At 69.7% G+C, this 14320-nt stretch overlaps 1 protein-coding gene across 1 annotated transcript; it reads right to left on the bottom strand.

Annotated features, from left to right (window-relative positions):
- Window positions 1-1575: 1575 nt before the first annotated feature.
- On the bottom strand, window positions 1576-11091 carry LOC140645545 (blue-sensitive opsin). The gene is made up of 5 exons (XM_072849014.1): window positions 10667-11091; window positions 8841-9009; window positions 8592-8757; window positions 4723-4962; window positions 1576-2088 (listed from the first exon to the last, which is right to left on the bottom strand). The coding sequence occupies exons 1-5, from the start codon at window positions 11049-11051 to the stop codon at window positions 1960-1962; spliced, it is 1089 nt and encodes a 362-aa protein (XP_072705115.1). The 5' UTR covers window positions 11052-11091; the 3' UTR covers window positions 1576-1959.
- Window positions 11092-14320: the final 3229 nt, after the last annotated feature.

The raw sequence follows: 14320 nt of genomic DNA, 5'->3' as shown, positions 1-14320 counted from the left end.
CCGCGGCGCGGGGCCAAGTAGGGCACGGGGGGAACGGGGCCCCCCCGACCCCCCCAGCACCCTTAAAAATAGCCCACAGCCTTCAGGAGCAATTAGGCCCGGCCGGGAGGGGGGGATTAATGGGGGGGGCCCCACAGGCAGGGGACCCCGCCCTGCCCCGCCCCGACGGGGGGTCCCCGGGGGGTGCAGGGTTCGGGGGGGCTCCCTGGGGGCCGGCGCCCCACAAGTGCCCCCCAGCCCCGGCCCTAATCCCCCCCCGCCCCTCCCCCGGGCCGGCCGGGAGCTGCCCCCCGCCCTAATCCGGGGATTTTCGGGTCGCCCCGGGGGAGTCCGATTAGGGGGGACACTGGAAACTTTAATCCCCGGGAGGGGAAAAGGGGGCGCGGCGGCGGCGGCGGGGAGAGCGGGGTGCCGCGCGTGGGGCGCGCTGGCGGGGCGCGGGACCGCGGCTTGGGGGAGGGGGGGGTGGGGGCTGCCCCACGCCGGGGCCGTGGAGTGGGGGCTGTGGGGTGGCGGGAGCCCCCGTGCGAGGCGGGCGGGCGGGGGGTCCCACGGGGTGTGGGTGCCCCCGCTCCCCGTCTCTCTCCCCACAGCGGCCGGGGCAGCCGGACCCCGCTGGAGCCGGGCGGGTAAGTGCCGTGGGGCTGGGGGCCGTGGGGTGCCGTGGGGCTGGGGGGCTGTCACGGGTGCCATAGGGTGGCTGTGGGGTGCCGTGGGGCGGCGGGAGGGTGCCGTGGGGAGCTGTGGGGACACCACAGATGATGTGGGGCCCTGTGGGGTGTGGGGGGCTGCTGTGGGGCTGCGGTGGGACACCACGGGCTGCTGTGGGGCGACGTGGGGTGACATGGGGCTGCTGTGGGGTGCTGTGGGGCCACCATGGGACACCACGGGCTGCTGTGGGGCAATGTGGGGCCACCATGGGACACCACGGGCTGCTGTGGGGTGACGTGGGGTGACATGGGGCTGCTGTGGGGTGCTGTGGGGCCACCATGGGACACCACGGGCTGCTGTGGGGCGACGTGGGGTCACGTGGGGCTGCTGTGGGGCCACCGTGGGACACCACGGGCTGCTGTGGGGCGACGTGGGGCCACCATGGGACACCACGGGCTGCTGTGGGGCGACGTGGGGCTGCTGTGGGGCGACGTGGGGTCACGTGGGGCTGCTGTGGGGCCACCGTGGGACACCACGGGCTGCTGTGGGGCTGCCACGGGACACCAGTGGCCACCGTGTGGGGCTGTGGGACGAGATGGGGTGCTGGGGGGTCTTCGTGGGACACCACGCAGTGCCGTGGGCTGCCGTGGGTCTGCCACGGGCTGCCGTGGGGTGCCAGGGGGCATCGGAGGCTGCCGTGGGAGACCGCGGGCCGCCGCGGGACCTCCGTGGGTCTGCCGAGGGACCCCACGGGCTGCCGCGGGGCATCGGGGGCTACGAACCGCCGCGGGGCGCCGCGGGGCGGCGTGGGGCCGCCGTGGGGCCGCCGTGGGGCCGTGCCCGCCCCGGGCCGTGCGACAGGAATTCCGCTAGTTCTGAACTATTTACGCTGGCAAAAAGTTCACTACTAGCAGAACTCGGCCGCGCGGCCCCCCTGCGGGCCGGCCCCACGGCGGCCCCGTGGCGTGGCCCCATGGCGTGGCCCCGTGGCGTGGCCCGGGGGGCGTCGCGGGGGGCGTCGCGGGGGGCGTCGCGGGGGGCACGGCGGCCCCGCGCAGAGGCGGAGGCTGCGTCTCCAGCGTTTAATGCCGCGGGGTACAGCGAGGGGCGTATGTACAACGGGGCAGCGGGGCCGCCCCACGGCGGGCGGAGGAGCCGTGCGTGTCCCCCCTCGGGCGCCCCACCGCCCGGGGAGCCCCGCGCCGCCCTGGGTGGGGGGCAGAGCCCGCCGTGGGGCAGAGCCGGCCGCGGGGCAGAGCCGGCCGCGGGGCACAGCCCGCCGTGGGGCAGAGCCCGCCGTGGGGCGGCCTACGCGGGCGAGACCTGGCTGGAGGAGACGGAGGAGACCTGGGTGGCCTGCGAGGATCCCGAGACGTCGTCCTCGTCCCCGAAGGGGCTCCTCCCGCAGAACACCAGCTTCAGCATGCAGGAGCGGAACTGGGGGGGCAGGGCGTCACCCCCACGGCGTCACCCCCATGGCGTCACCCCCGTGGCGTCACCCCCGCGCACGACGGGGCGTCCCCCGTGCCACCAGGCCCGCTGCCCGGGCGTCACTGGGGCGTGTGACTGGGGTGGCACTGGGATGGCACTGGGGCATGGTACTGGGATGGCACTGGGGTGGCACTGGGATGGCACTGGGCTGGCACTGGGGCGGCACTGGGCTGTTACTGGGATGGCACTGGGCTGGCACTGGGGCATGGTACTGGGATGGCACTGGGGTGGCACTGGGATGGCACTGGACTGTCACTGGGATGTCACTGGGCTGGCACTGGGGCGGCACTGGGCTGTTACTGGGATGGCACTGGGCTGGCACTGGGGCATGGTACTGGGATGTCACTGAGGTGGCACTGGGATGGCACTGGGCTGTTACTGGGATGGCACTGGGCTGGCACTGGGCTGGCACTGGGGCATGGTACTGGAATGTCACTGGGGTGTCATTGGGGCATGGTACTGGGGTGGCACTGGGATGGCACTGGGGCACAGTACTGGGGTGGCACTGGGCTGTTACTGGGATGGCACTGGGGTGGCACTGGGATGGCACTGGGCTGATACTGGGCTGTCACTGGGGCACAGTATTGGGGTGGCACTGGGGCATGGCACTGGGATGGCACTGGGGTGGCACTGGGGTGGCACTGGGGTGGCACTGGGATGTCGCCAGGGCTTTACTGGGCAGGTTACTGGGGTGGCACTGGGGCACGGTGCTGGGGGGTTACTGGGTGTCACTGGGCTGTTACTGGGGTGTCCCCAGGGCTTTACTGGGCAGGCTATGGGGCGTCACTGGGAGTTACTGGGGCGCGTTCTCAGGCCAACACTGAGCTCTCACTGGGGTGACACTGGGCTGGCACTGGGGTGACACTGGGGTGACACTGGGCTCTTACTGGGCTGGCACTGGGCTCTTACTGGGGTGACACTGGGGTGACACTGGGCTTGCACTGGGCTCGCACTGGGGTGACACTGGGCTCGCACTGGGGTGACACTGGGCTGGCACTGGGCTCTTACTGGGGTGGCACTGGGGTGACACTGGGGTGCCACTGGGCTCTCACTGGGGTGACACTGGGGTGACACTGGGCTCGCACTGGGGTGACACTGGGCTGGCACTGGGCTCTTATGGGGTGACACTGGGGTGCCACTGGGCTCTCACTGGGGTGACACTGGGCTCTTACTGGGCTGGCACTGGGCTCTCACTGGGGTGACACTGGGGTGACACTGGGCTCGCACTGGGGTGACACTGGGCTCTCACTGGGCTGGCACTGGGCTCTTATGGGGTGACACTGGGGTGCCACTGGGCTCTCACTGGGGTGACACTGGGCTCTTACTGGGGTGACACTGGGGTGCCACTGGGCTCGCACTGGGGTGACACTGGGGTGACACTGGGCTCGCACTGGGGTGACACTGGGCTCTCACTGGGCTGGCACTGGGCTCTTACTGGGGTGGCACTGGGGTGACACTGGGCTCGCACTGGGGTGACACTGGGCTCTCACTGGGGTGCCACTGGGCTCTTACTGGGGTGCCACTGGGGTGGCACTGGGCGGGCACTGGGACGGCCCCAGGCCGTCCCCGGCCGTCACTGGTCTGTCACCAGCGCGTCACCGAGCCCTCGCCAGGGCGACCCCCCGGGCCGGGGCAGGTCCCCGGGGACACCCCGAGGGGGTGGGGACACCCCCAGCCCCGCCAGCCTCTGCCCCACGCCCGCCCCCTGCCCCACGGCACCCCACAGCACCCCACGGCCCCCCATAACACCCCAAGGCAGCCCCATGGCACCCCACAGCAGCCCCACGGCACCCCAAGGCAGCCCCACGGCCCCCCATAACACCCCAAGGCAGCCCCATGGCACCCCACAGCAGCCCCACGGCACCCCAAGGCAGCCCCACGGCCCCCCATAACACCCCAAGGCAGCCCCCAGCACCCCTGGCAGCCCCATGACACCACACGGCATCCCAAGGCAGCCCACGGCACCCCAAGGCAGCCCCATAACACCCCATGGCAGCCCAAGGCAGCCCCCAGCACCCCACGGCAGCCCCACGGCACCCCAAGGCAGCCCCATAACACCCCATGGCAGCCCAAGGCAGCCCCCCAGCACCCCACGGCAGCCCCACGGCACCCCAAGGCAGCCCCATAACACCCCATGACACCCCAAGGCAGCCCCCAGCACCCCACGGCACCCCAAGGCAGCCCCATAACACCCCATGGCAGCCCCACGGCAGCCCATGACACCCCGAGGCAGCCCCCAGCACCCCAAGGCAGCCCCATAACACCCCATGGCAGCCCCACGGCAGCCCATGACACCCCAAGGCAGCCCCCGGCACCCCGAGGCAGCCCCACAGCACCCCGAGGCAGCCCCATAATACCCCATGACACCCCAAGGCAGCCCCCGGCACCCCGAGGCAGCCCCACGGCACCCCACGGCAGCCCCCGGCACCCCGAGGCAGCCCCACGGCACCCCGAGGCAGCCCCATAATACCCCATGACACCCCAAGGCAGCCCCCGGCACCCCGAGGCAGCCCTGTAACACCAGCCGAGGCAGCCCCCGGCAGCCCCCGGCCCCCGTAACACCCCGAGGCAGCCCCCCACCTGCTTGTTCATGAAGACGTAGATGACGGGGTTGTAGACGGTGGAGGCCTTGGAGAAGACGGAGGGGACGGAGGCCAGCCCCACGTCGAAGGGCTGCCCCCGGTGCGTCACCACCCAGAGGGCGAAGGCCGAGTAGGGCGCCCAGCAGATGAGGAAGCCCAGCACCATCACCACCACCATCTTGGTCACCTCCCGCTCCGCCTTCTGCGTGGTGGCCGACTGCTCCTGCTGCTTGGCCACCTGCGGGGACCACCGCCGCCGTAGGGGCCCTCTAGGGATCGCCACCTCCGTAGGGACCCCCGGGGAGCGGCCGTCCCCGTAGGGTCCCCCCCGGGCCCGGGGAGTGGCGATCGCCATAGGGGCCCCCCAGGGAGCGGCCATCTCTATAGGATCCCCTCCGACCCCCAGGGAACGGCCATTTCTATAGGATCCCCTCCGACCCCCAGGGAATGGCCATTTCTATAGGATCCCCCCAGGGAGCGGCCATCTCTATAGGATCCCCTCTGACCCCCAGGGAGCGGCCATCTCTATAGGATCCCCTCTGACCCCCAGGGAGCGGCCATTTCTATAGGATCCCCCCAGGGAACGGCCATCTCTATAGGATCCTTTCCAACCCACAGGGAACGGCCATCTCTATAGGATCCCCGCAGGGAGCGGCCATTTCTATAGGATCCCCCCAGGGAACGGCCATCTCTATAGGATCCCCTCCGACCCCCAGGGAACGGCCATCTCTATAGGATCCTTTCCAACCCCCAGGGAATGGCCATTTCTATAGGATCCCCTCCGACCCCCAGGGAACGGCCATTTCTATAGGATCCCCCCAGGGAGCAGCCATTTCTATAGGATCCCCTCCGATCCCCAGGGAATGGCCATCTCTATAGGATCCCCCCAGGGAGCGGCCATCTCTATAGGATCCTTCCCAACCCCCAGGGAGCGGCCATTTCTATAGGATCCCCCCAGAGAGCAGCCGTCTCTATAGGATCCCCTCTGACCCACAGGGAGCGGCCATTTCTATAGGATCCCCCAGGGAGCGGCCATCTCTATAGGATCCCCTCCGACCCCCAGGGAACGGCCATTTCTATAGGATCCCCCCAGGGAACAGCCATCTCTATAGGATCCCCTCTGACCCCCAGGGAACGGCCATCTCTATAGGATCCCCCGAGGGAGCAGCCCTCCCTATAGGATCCTTTCCAACCCCCAAGGAACGGCCATTTCTATAGGATCCCCTCTGACCCCCAGGGAGCAGCCCTCCCTATAGGATCCCCTCTGACCCACAGGGAGCAGCCCTCCCTATAGGATCCCCCCAGAGAGCAGCCCTCCCTATAGGATCCCCTCTGACCCACAGGGAGTGGCCATCTCTGTAGGGTGTCCCCAGGAAATGGTCATCTCCATAGGGTTTGCTCTGACCCCCAGGGAACGGCCATCTCTATAGGGTCCCCTCTGACCCCTGGGGAACTGCTGGCTCTATAGGGTCCCCCCAGGGAACAATCATCTCTATAGGATCCCCTCTGGCCCCTGGGGAGCGCCCATCTCTATAGGATCCCCCCAGGGAACAGCTGTCTCTATACGATCCCCCCTGACCCCAGGGAACGGCCATCGCCATAGGACCCCCTCTGCGCCCAGGGGAGCAGCCATCTCTATAGGGTCCCCAAGGAACAACCGTCCCTATAGCGTCCCCCAAGGAATGGCCATCTCTATAGTGTCCCCTCAAGGAACGACTGTCCCTATAGGGTCCCCCAAGGAATGGCCATCCCTATAGGACCCCCCAAGGAACAGCCATCTCTATAGGGTCCCCCAAGGAACAGCCATCCCTACAAGAACCCCCAAGGAACGACCATCTCTATAGCGTCCCTCAAGGAAGGACCGTCCCTATAGGACCCCCCAAGGAACAACTGTCCCTATAGGGTCTCGCAAGGAATGACCATCCCTACAAGACCCCCCAAGGAAGGACTGTCCCTATAGGGTCCCCCAAGGAATGGCCATCTCTATAGGGTCCCCTCAAGGAATGACTGTCCCTATAGTGTCCCCCCAAGGAAGGACCATCTCTATAGGGCCCCCCAAGGAATGGCCATCCCTATAGGGTCTCCCAAGGAATGACCATTTCTATAGGGTCCCCCAAGGAAGGCCCGTCCCTACAGAATCCCCCAAGGAATGGCCATCCCTATAGGGTCTCCCAAGGAACAACTGGCCCTACAGGACCCCCCAAGAGGGCCCGTCCCTACGGGAACCCCCAGAAGGCCCGTCCCTATAGAACCCCCCAGCACGCCCGTCCCTATAGAACCCCCCAGCAGGCCCGTCCCTAGAGACCCCCAAGGGATGACTGTCCCTGTAGAACCCCCAGAAGGCCCATCCCTATAGGACCCCCCAGAGGGCCCGTCCCTATAGGACCCCCAAGGAACAGCCATCTCTATAGGGTCCCCCCAGAGGGCCCGTCCCTACAGACCCCCCAAGGAACAAATGTCCCTACAGACCCCCCAAGGGATGACTGTCCCTATAGACCCCTCCCAGAAGGCCTGTCCCTACAGACCCCCCCAAGGAACAGATGTCCCTACAGACCCCCCCAAGGAACGACCCTTCCTATAGACCCCCCAAGGAAGGCCCGTCCCTATAGACCCGCTCCCAGAAGGCCTGTCCCTATAGAACCCCCAAGGAATGACCCTCCCTATAGACCCCCCAAGGAACAAACGTCCCTACAGACCCCCCCAAGGAAGGACCCTCCCTATAGAACTCCCCCAGAGGGCCCGTCCCTATAGAACCCCCAAGGAACAAATGTCCCTACAGACCCCCCCAAGCAACGACCCTCCCTATAGAACTCCCCCAGAGGGCCCGTCCCTATAGAACCCCCAAGGAACAAATGTCCCTACAGACCCCCCCAAGCAACGACCCTCCCTATAGAACTCCCCCAGAGGGCCCGTCCCTATAGAACCCCCAAGGAACAAATGTCCCTACAGACCCCCCCCAAGCAACGACCCTCCCTATAGAACTCCCCCAGAGGGCCTGTCCCTATAGAACCCCCAAGGAACAAATGTCCCTACAGACCCCCCCCCCCAAGGAACGACCCTCCCTATAGAACTCCCCCAGAGGGCCCGTCCCTATAGAACCCCCAAGGAACAAATGTCCCTACAGACCCCCCCAAGCAACGACCCTCCCTATAGAACTCCCCCAGAGGGCCCGTCCCTATAGAACCCCCAAGGAACAAATGTCCCTACAGACCCCCCCAAGGAACGACCCTCCCTATAGAACTCCCCCCAGAGGGCCCGTCCCTATAGAACCCCCCAAGGGATGACTGTCCCTACAGGACCCCCAAGGGATGACTGTCCCTATAGACCCCCCAGAGGGCCCGTCCCTAGAGACCCCCCCAAGGAACGACCCTCCCTATAGAACTCCCCCAGAGGGCCTGTCCCTATAGAACCCCCCAAGGGATGACTGTCCCTATAGACCCCCCCCAGAAGGCCCGTCCCTACAGAACCCCCCAGGAAGGCCCGTCCCTACAGGACCCCCAAGGGATGACTGTCCCTATAGAACTCCCCCAGAGGGCCCATCCCTACAGACCCCCCCAAGGAACAACCCTCCCTATAGAACTCCCCCAGAGGGCCTGTCCCTATAGAACCCCCAAGGAACAAATGTCCCTACAGACCCCCCCAAGGAACGACCCTCCCTATAGAACTCCCCCAGAGGGCCCATCCCTATAGAACCCCCAAGGGATGACTGTCCCTACAGGACCCCCAAGGGATGACTGTCCCTATAGACCCCACCCCAAGGAACAAATGTCCCTACAGACCCCCCCAAGGAAGGCCCCTCCCTATAGACCCCCCCCAGGAAGGCCCGTCCCTAGAGACCCCCGGGTCCCCGAGGGGGCGGGGCCGTACCGCGCGCAGCGTGAGGAGCAGGCGGCCGTAGGAGAAGACGATGACGGCCAGGGGCACGCCGAAGCAGAAGCAGAAGAGGAAGATGACGTAGGACTCGTTGTGCCACTTGTTGTCGGAGGTGTACCAGTCGGGGCCGCACGAGCACTGCAGCCCCTCGGGGATGTACCTGCGGGCACGGCCACGCCTCGCACCGGCCGCCGCGCCCCCGCCGCGCCCCCCCCGCCCCCCGCCGGCCGGGGACCCCCGGACCTGCTCCAGCCGAAGAGGGGGGGCACGGAGGCCACCAGGCCGAAGATCCAGGTGGCCGCGCAGCCCAGGACGGCGTGGCTGCCCCGGAAGGTGAAGTTGCCCAGGGGCTTGCAGATCACCAGGAACCGCTCGAAGGCCACCACCGCCAGCGACCACAGGCTCACCATGCCTGGGGACGCAGGGGACGCCGCGCCCCGTGACGCCCGCCCCGCCCGCGCCCGCGGGCCCCGGCGCCGACGCGCGCCCCGCGGCCCCGGCGTCCCCCCGCCCCCGGGGCCCCCGGGCCCCGCGGCCCCGTGGCCAACATCTCCGCGTCCCCAGCGCCTGGCGTCCCCCTGCCCCAGGTCACGCGCGCCCAACGGCCCCACGTCCTCATGTCCCCAGTGTCCCCACGCCCTGGTGTCCCCCTGCCCCGGGTCACACGCACCCAACGGCCCCACGTCCTCATGTCCCCAGTGTCCCCACGCCCTGGCGTCCCCCTGCCCCGGGTCACGCGTGCCCAACGGCCCCGTGGCCAACGTCGCCGTGTCCCCACGGCCCTGGTGTCCCCACACCCTGGTGTCCCTCTGCTCCGGGGCCCACAGGCATAATGGCCACATGGCCAACGTCTCCATGTCCCCGCACCCTGGTGTCCCCCTGCCCCGGGTCACGCGTGCCCAACGGCCCCGTGGCCAACGTCTCCGTGTCCCCAAGCACCTGGCGTCCCCACGGCCCTGGCGTCCCCCTGCCCCGGGTCCCACACGCCCAACAGCCCCATGTCCTCGTGTCCCTCTGCCCCGGGGCCCACACACCCACTGTCCCCACACCCCATGTCCCCGTGCCCTACCGTCCTTCTGCTCCGTGTCCCACATACCCGGGTGTCCCCATACCCAATGTCCCCACGCCCTGGTGTCCCACACCCGCAACGTCCCCATGCCCTCGTGACCCCCTGCTCTGTGTCCCACACGCTTGACGTCCCCACGCCCAATGTCCCACGCCCTGGCGTCCCTCCGCCCCACGTCCCACTCACCCCACGTCCCCACGCCCTGGCGTCCCTCCGCCCCACGTCCCCATGCCCAACGTCCCCACGCCCAACGTCCCCATGCCCTGGCGTCCCTCCACCCCACGTCCCCACACCCTGTGTCCCTCCGCCCCATGTCCCCACTCACCCCACGTCCCCACGCCCTGGTGTCCCTCTGCCCCCGTCCCCATGCCCAACGTCCCCACGCCCTGGTGTCCCTCCGCCCCACGTCCCCATGCCCAACGTCCCCATGCCCAACGTCCCCATGCCCTGGCGTCCCTCCACCCCACGTCCCCACGCCCTGGTGTCCCTCCGCCCCACGTCCCCACTGCCCCACGTCCCCACGCCCTGGTGTCCCTCTGCCCACGTCCCCATGCCCAACGTCCCCATGCCCAACGTCCCCACGCCCTGGTGTCCCTCTGCCCCATGTCCCCACACCCTGTGTCCCTCCGCCCCACATCCCCACTCACCCCACGTCTCCACGCCCTGGCGTCCCTCCACCCCACGTCCCCACACCCCGTGTCCCCACACCCTGTGTCCCTCCGCCCCACATCCCACTCACCCCACGTCCCCACGCCCTGGTGTCCCTCTGCCCCCGTCCCCATGCCCAACGTCCCCACGCCCTGGCGTCCCTCCACCCTATGTCCCATTCGCCCCACGTCCCCATGCCCCACGTCCCCACGCCCCGTGTCCCTCCGCCCCACGTCCCCACGCCCTGGCGCCCCTCCGCCCCACGTCCCCACTCACCCCACGTCCCCGCGTCCCACACGCCAACGTCCCCACGCCCAACGTCCCCCGGCCACAGCGTCCCCCCGCCCCCCGCTACCTCCCAGGGTGGCGGCGAAGCCCTCGATCTTGCAGGCGGTGGGTCCCAGGGCGAAGTACATCTGGGAGAAGCTGTAGAAGGCGGTGGTGGAGCCGACGCAGATGACCAGCAGGTTGGAGACGGCCAGGTTGACCAGGATGTAGTTGAGGTGGGAGCGCAGCTTCTTGTACTTGGCGGTGCAGAAGATGGTGAGGGCGTTGATGGGCACGCCCAGGGCGATCAGCACGAACATGAAGGCCGACATCCCCATGAAGACCCCGGGGCTGCCCAGGTGGGTCTGCGGCACCAGGAAGGGGCTCAGCGCCGTCAGGTTGGAGGTCTCCAGGACCATGGGGATGAAGAAGTCCTCCGGGAGCTCCTCCCGGCCCTCCCGCGACTTCAGCATGGCGGCGGGGACGGGCGGACGGGACGCGGAGGGGCGCGGGCCGGGGGGACCCTTTATAGGGAGGGGGGCGGATGGGGCCGGGCGCCCCCCGGCCCCTAATCGGGGCTAACGCCGCAAAGCGCGGCTGAGCCCGGCTTATCCGGCGGGCGGGCGCTGGCCAAGCCGGGTTTACCCACCCACCAAGCCGCTTTCGGGGCGACTAATCGCCCCCGAGCCCTGATTAGCGGGTTGGGGGGATCAGGGGGCATCAGACCCCCCCCAGGCTTAATTAGCTCCTGCCACGGAGGGCGGGGCCCCCCGGGACCCTCTGTGCCCCCAAACCACCCCCGCGGGCGGCCGGCACCCCAAAACCCCTCCTGGGCACCCCGCTCCTGCCTGCACCCCCAAACTGCACCCCAAAAGCCTCCTGAGCCCATCCTGCACTCCAACCCCCCCGAGACCACCCCGCACCCCCAAACCCCCCGGAGTCCTCCCTGCACCCCAAAAATGCCCTGGGACCACCCCGCACCCCCAAACCGCCCCGACTCCTCCCTGCACCCCAAAAATGCCCTGGGACCACCCTGCACCCCAAACCCCCCGACTCCTCCCTGCACCCCAAAAATGCCCTGGGACCACCCTGCACCCCCAAACCCCCCTGACTCCTCCCTGCACCCCAAAAATGCCCTGGGACCACCCTGCACCCCAAACCCCCTGAGTCCTCCCTGCACCCCAAAACTGCACCGCTGGTACTCTGCACCCCAAAACCCCTCCCGAGCCCCCCAGTCCTACCCTGCACCCCAAAACCCCTCACAAGCCCTTCCTGCACCCCCAAACCTCCCTGACTCCTGCCTGCACCCCAAAACCCCTCCCGAGCCCCCAGCACCCCAAACCCCCCAAGACCACCCTGCACCCCCAAACCCCCCAACTCCTACCTGCACCCCAAAAGTGCCCTGGGACCACCCAGCACCCCCAAACCGCCCCGACTCCTCCCTGCACCCCAAAACTGCACCGCTGGTACTCTGCACCCCAAAACCCCTCCCGAGCCCCCCAGCACCCCCAAACCGCCCTGACTCCTCCCTGCACCCCCAAACTGTCCTAATCCCCACCTGCACCCCAAAACCCCTCCCGAGCCCCCAGCACCCCCTGAGACCACACTGCACCCCCAACCCCCCTGAGACCACCCCACACCCCAAACCCCTCCCGAGCCCCCCAGCACCCCCAATCCCGCCCCGGTGGGTGCTGGGGTCCCTGCTGCCCTGGGTTGTCCCGCCAGCGCCGCGGGGCCCTGGGGACAGTGGGGGGGACCGTGGGGGGGTGACGGCCCGCCCCGGGGGGTGCAGGGGGACTACATGTCCCAGCATGCCTTGGGGGGGGGGGGGGGCCCCCCCCAGCACCCAGGGGTGTCGGGGTGAGCGTCCCCTTAATCCCGGCAGGGTGTTAACGAGGCCGATCACCTCGGCCGGGGATTAGGGCTAAATCGGGACCGGAGTTGACACGATTACGGCCCCGCTCTGGGGGGCGGCGGGGAGCCCCCCGCTACGGGAGGGGGGACCCCAGGCAGGGGACGGACGGACAGACCGACCCACGGACACGGCGGTGCCGTGGGGAGAGCCGCTCGCCCCCTCAGGGCATCCCCCCCGTGCCACCGGGCTGGGGGCCGCCCCACGGCGGGGGGCCGTGGGGCTGGGGGCCGGGGCGGATTAGCGCTCAAGCCCCGCTCATCCCCTGCTGCTGCGACGGGGGGGTCCCCGGCCCCCGCTCCCCTCCCGGGGGAGCACCCCCCACCCAGGGCGGTCGCACCGGGGACGTGGCCCCGTACCGGTGGCCATGGCGCCCATACGGGGGGCCGTGGGGCGGCCGGGGTATGAGGTGGCCATGGTGGCCCTACACATGCCCATACGTGGGGCCGTGGGGCAGCCAGGGTACGAGGTGGCCATGGTGGCCCTACACATTCCCACATGGGAGGCTGTGGGGTGGCTGGGGTATGAGGTGGCCGTGGTGGCCCTGCATGGTGCCATGGGGTGGCCAGGGTACGAGGTGGCCGTGGTGGCCCTACACGGTGCCCATACAGGGGGCCATGAGGCGGCCGGGGTACCAGGTGGCCGTGGTGGCCCTACACATGCCCATATGGGGGCCGTGGCATGGCCAGGGTACGAGGTGGCCGTGGTGGCCCTATGTGTGCCCACGCTGGCGGCTGTGGGACCCCCCAGGCAGGCAGGGGCCGGGGGGACTTACCCAGGGCCGCGGGTCAGGCCGGGCGGCCGTCGCGCCCCGAGCAGGCGGCTGCGGGAGGACGTGGGGCAGCTGGGGTGGCTGCCATGGGGCGGGGGGCTGAGGAGGGAGCCCTCCTGGGGCGCCTCGGGCAGCTGGGGTGCCGGGGGTGGTTGGGGTACCCCGGGGGCGGCCGAGGCACCCGGGGGTCCCCTGAGGGGCCCGGGGGAACCTCGGGGGCAGCCGAGGGGTGCTGGGGTGCCCGGGGGGAGCAGAGGGACCTGAGGGGCAGCTGAGGGGCCCGGGGAGATCTGAGGGACCCGGGGGGCTCCTGAGGGACCCGAGGGACAGCCGAGCGACCCGGGGGGTGCTGGGGTGTCTGAGGGACCGGAGGGTGCTGAGGGACCCGGGGAGATCTGAGGGACCCGGGGGGGCTCCTGAGGGACCCGAGGGACAGCCGAGGGACCCGGGGGGTGCCGAGGGACCCGAGGGACAGCCGAGGGACCCGGGGTCCCCTGAGGGGCCCGGGGCTGGGGGAACCTCGGGGGCAGCCGAGACACCCGGAGGGTGCTGGGGTGCCCGGGGGGAGCAGAGGGACCTGAGGGGCAGCTGAGGGGCCCGGGGAGATCTGAGGGACCCGAGGGGCTCCTGAGGGACCCGAGGGACAGCTGAGGGACCTGGGGGGAGCTGAGGGACCCGAGGGACAGCCGAGGGACCCGGGGGGCTCCTGAGGGACCCAAGGGACAGCCGAGGGACCCGGGGGGAGCTGAGGGACCCGAGGGACAGCTGAGGGACCCGGGGGGTGCTGGGGTGTCTGAGGGACCGGAGGGTGCTGAGGGACCCGAGGGGCTCCTGAGGGACCCGGGGCTGCCGAGGCACCCGGGGCGCAGCCGAGGCACCCGGCGGTCCCTGAGGCGGCCGGGGGGCGGGGGGGGGCTGGGGGGGAGCCGTTTGAGGCGCTGCCGCCCGCGGGGCCGAGGGAGGGCGCGGGGCGGGGCGGGGCGGCGGCTGCCGGGGACCGTTACGGCCGTTGGATTTCAAACCCCTTCCCAGCCCGGAGGGGGGCGGCCGCTCCCCGC

Source organism: Ciconia boyciana, chromosome 34 (genome assembly GCF_034638445.1).
Source record: "Ciconia boyciana chromosome 34, ASM3463844v1, whole genome shotgun sequence".
In the NCBI taxonomy this organism is placed as follows: Eukaryota; Metazoa; Chordata; class Aves; order Ciconiiformes; family Ciconiidae; genus Ciconia; species Ciconia boyciana.
Note: the sequence above shows the minus strand (reverse complement) of the source record. Positions and strands in the feature narration are given on the sequence as shown.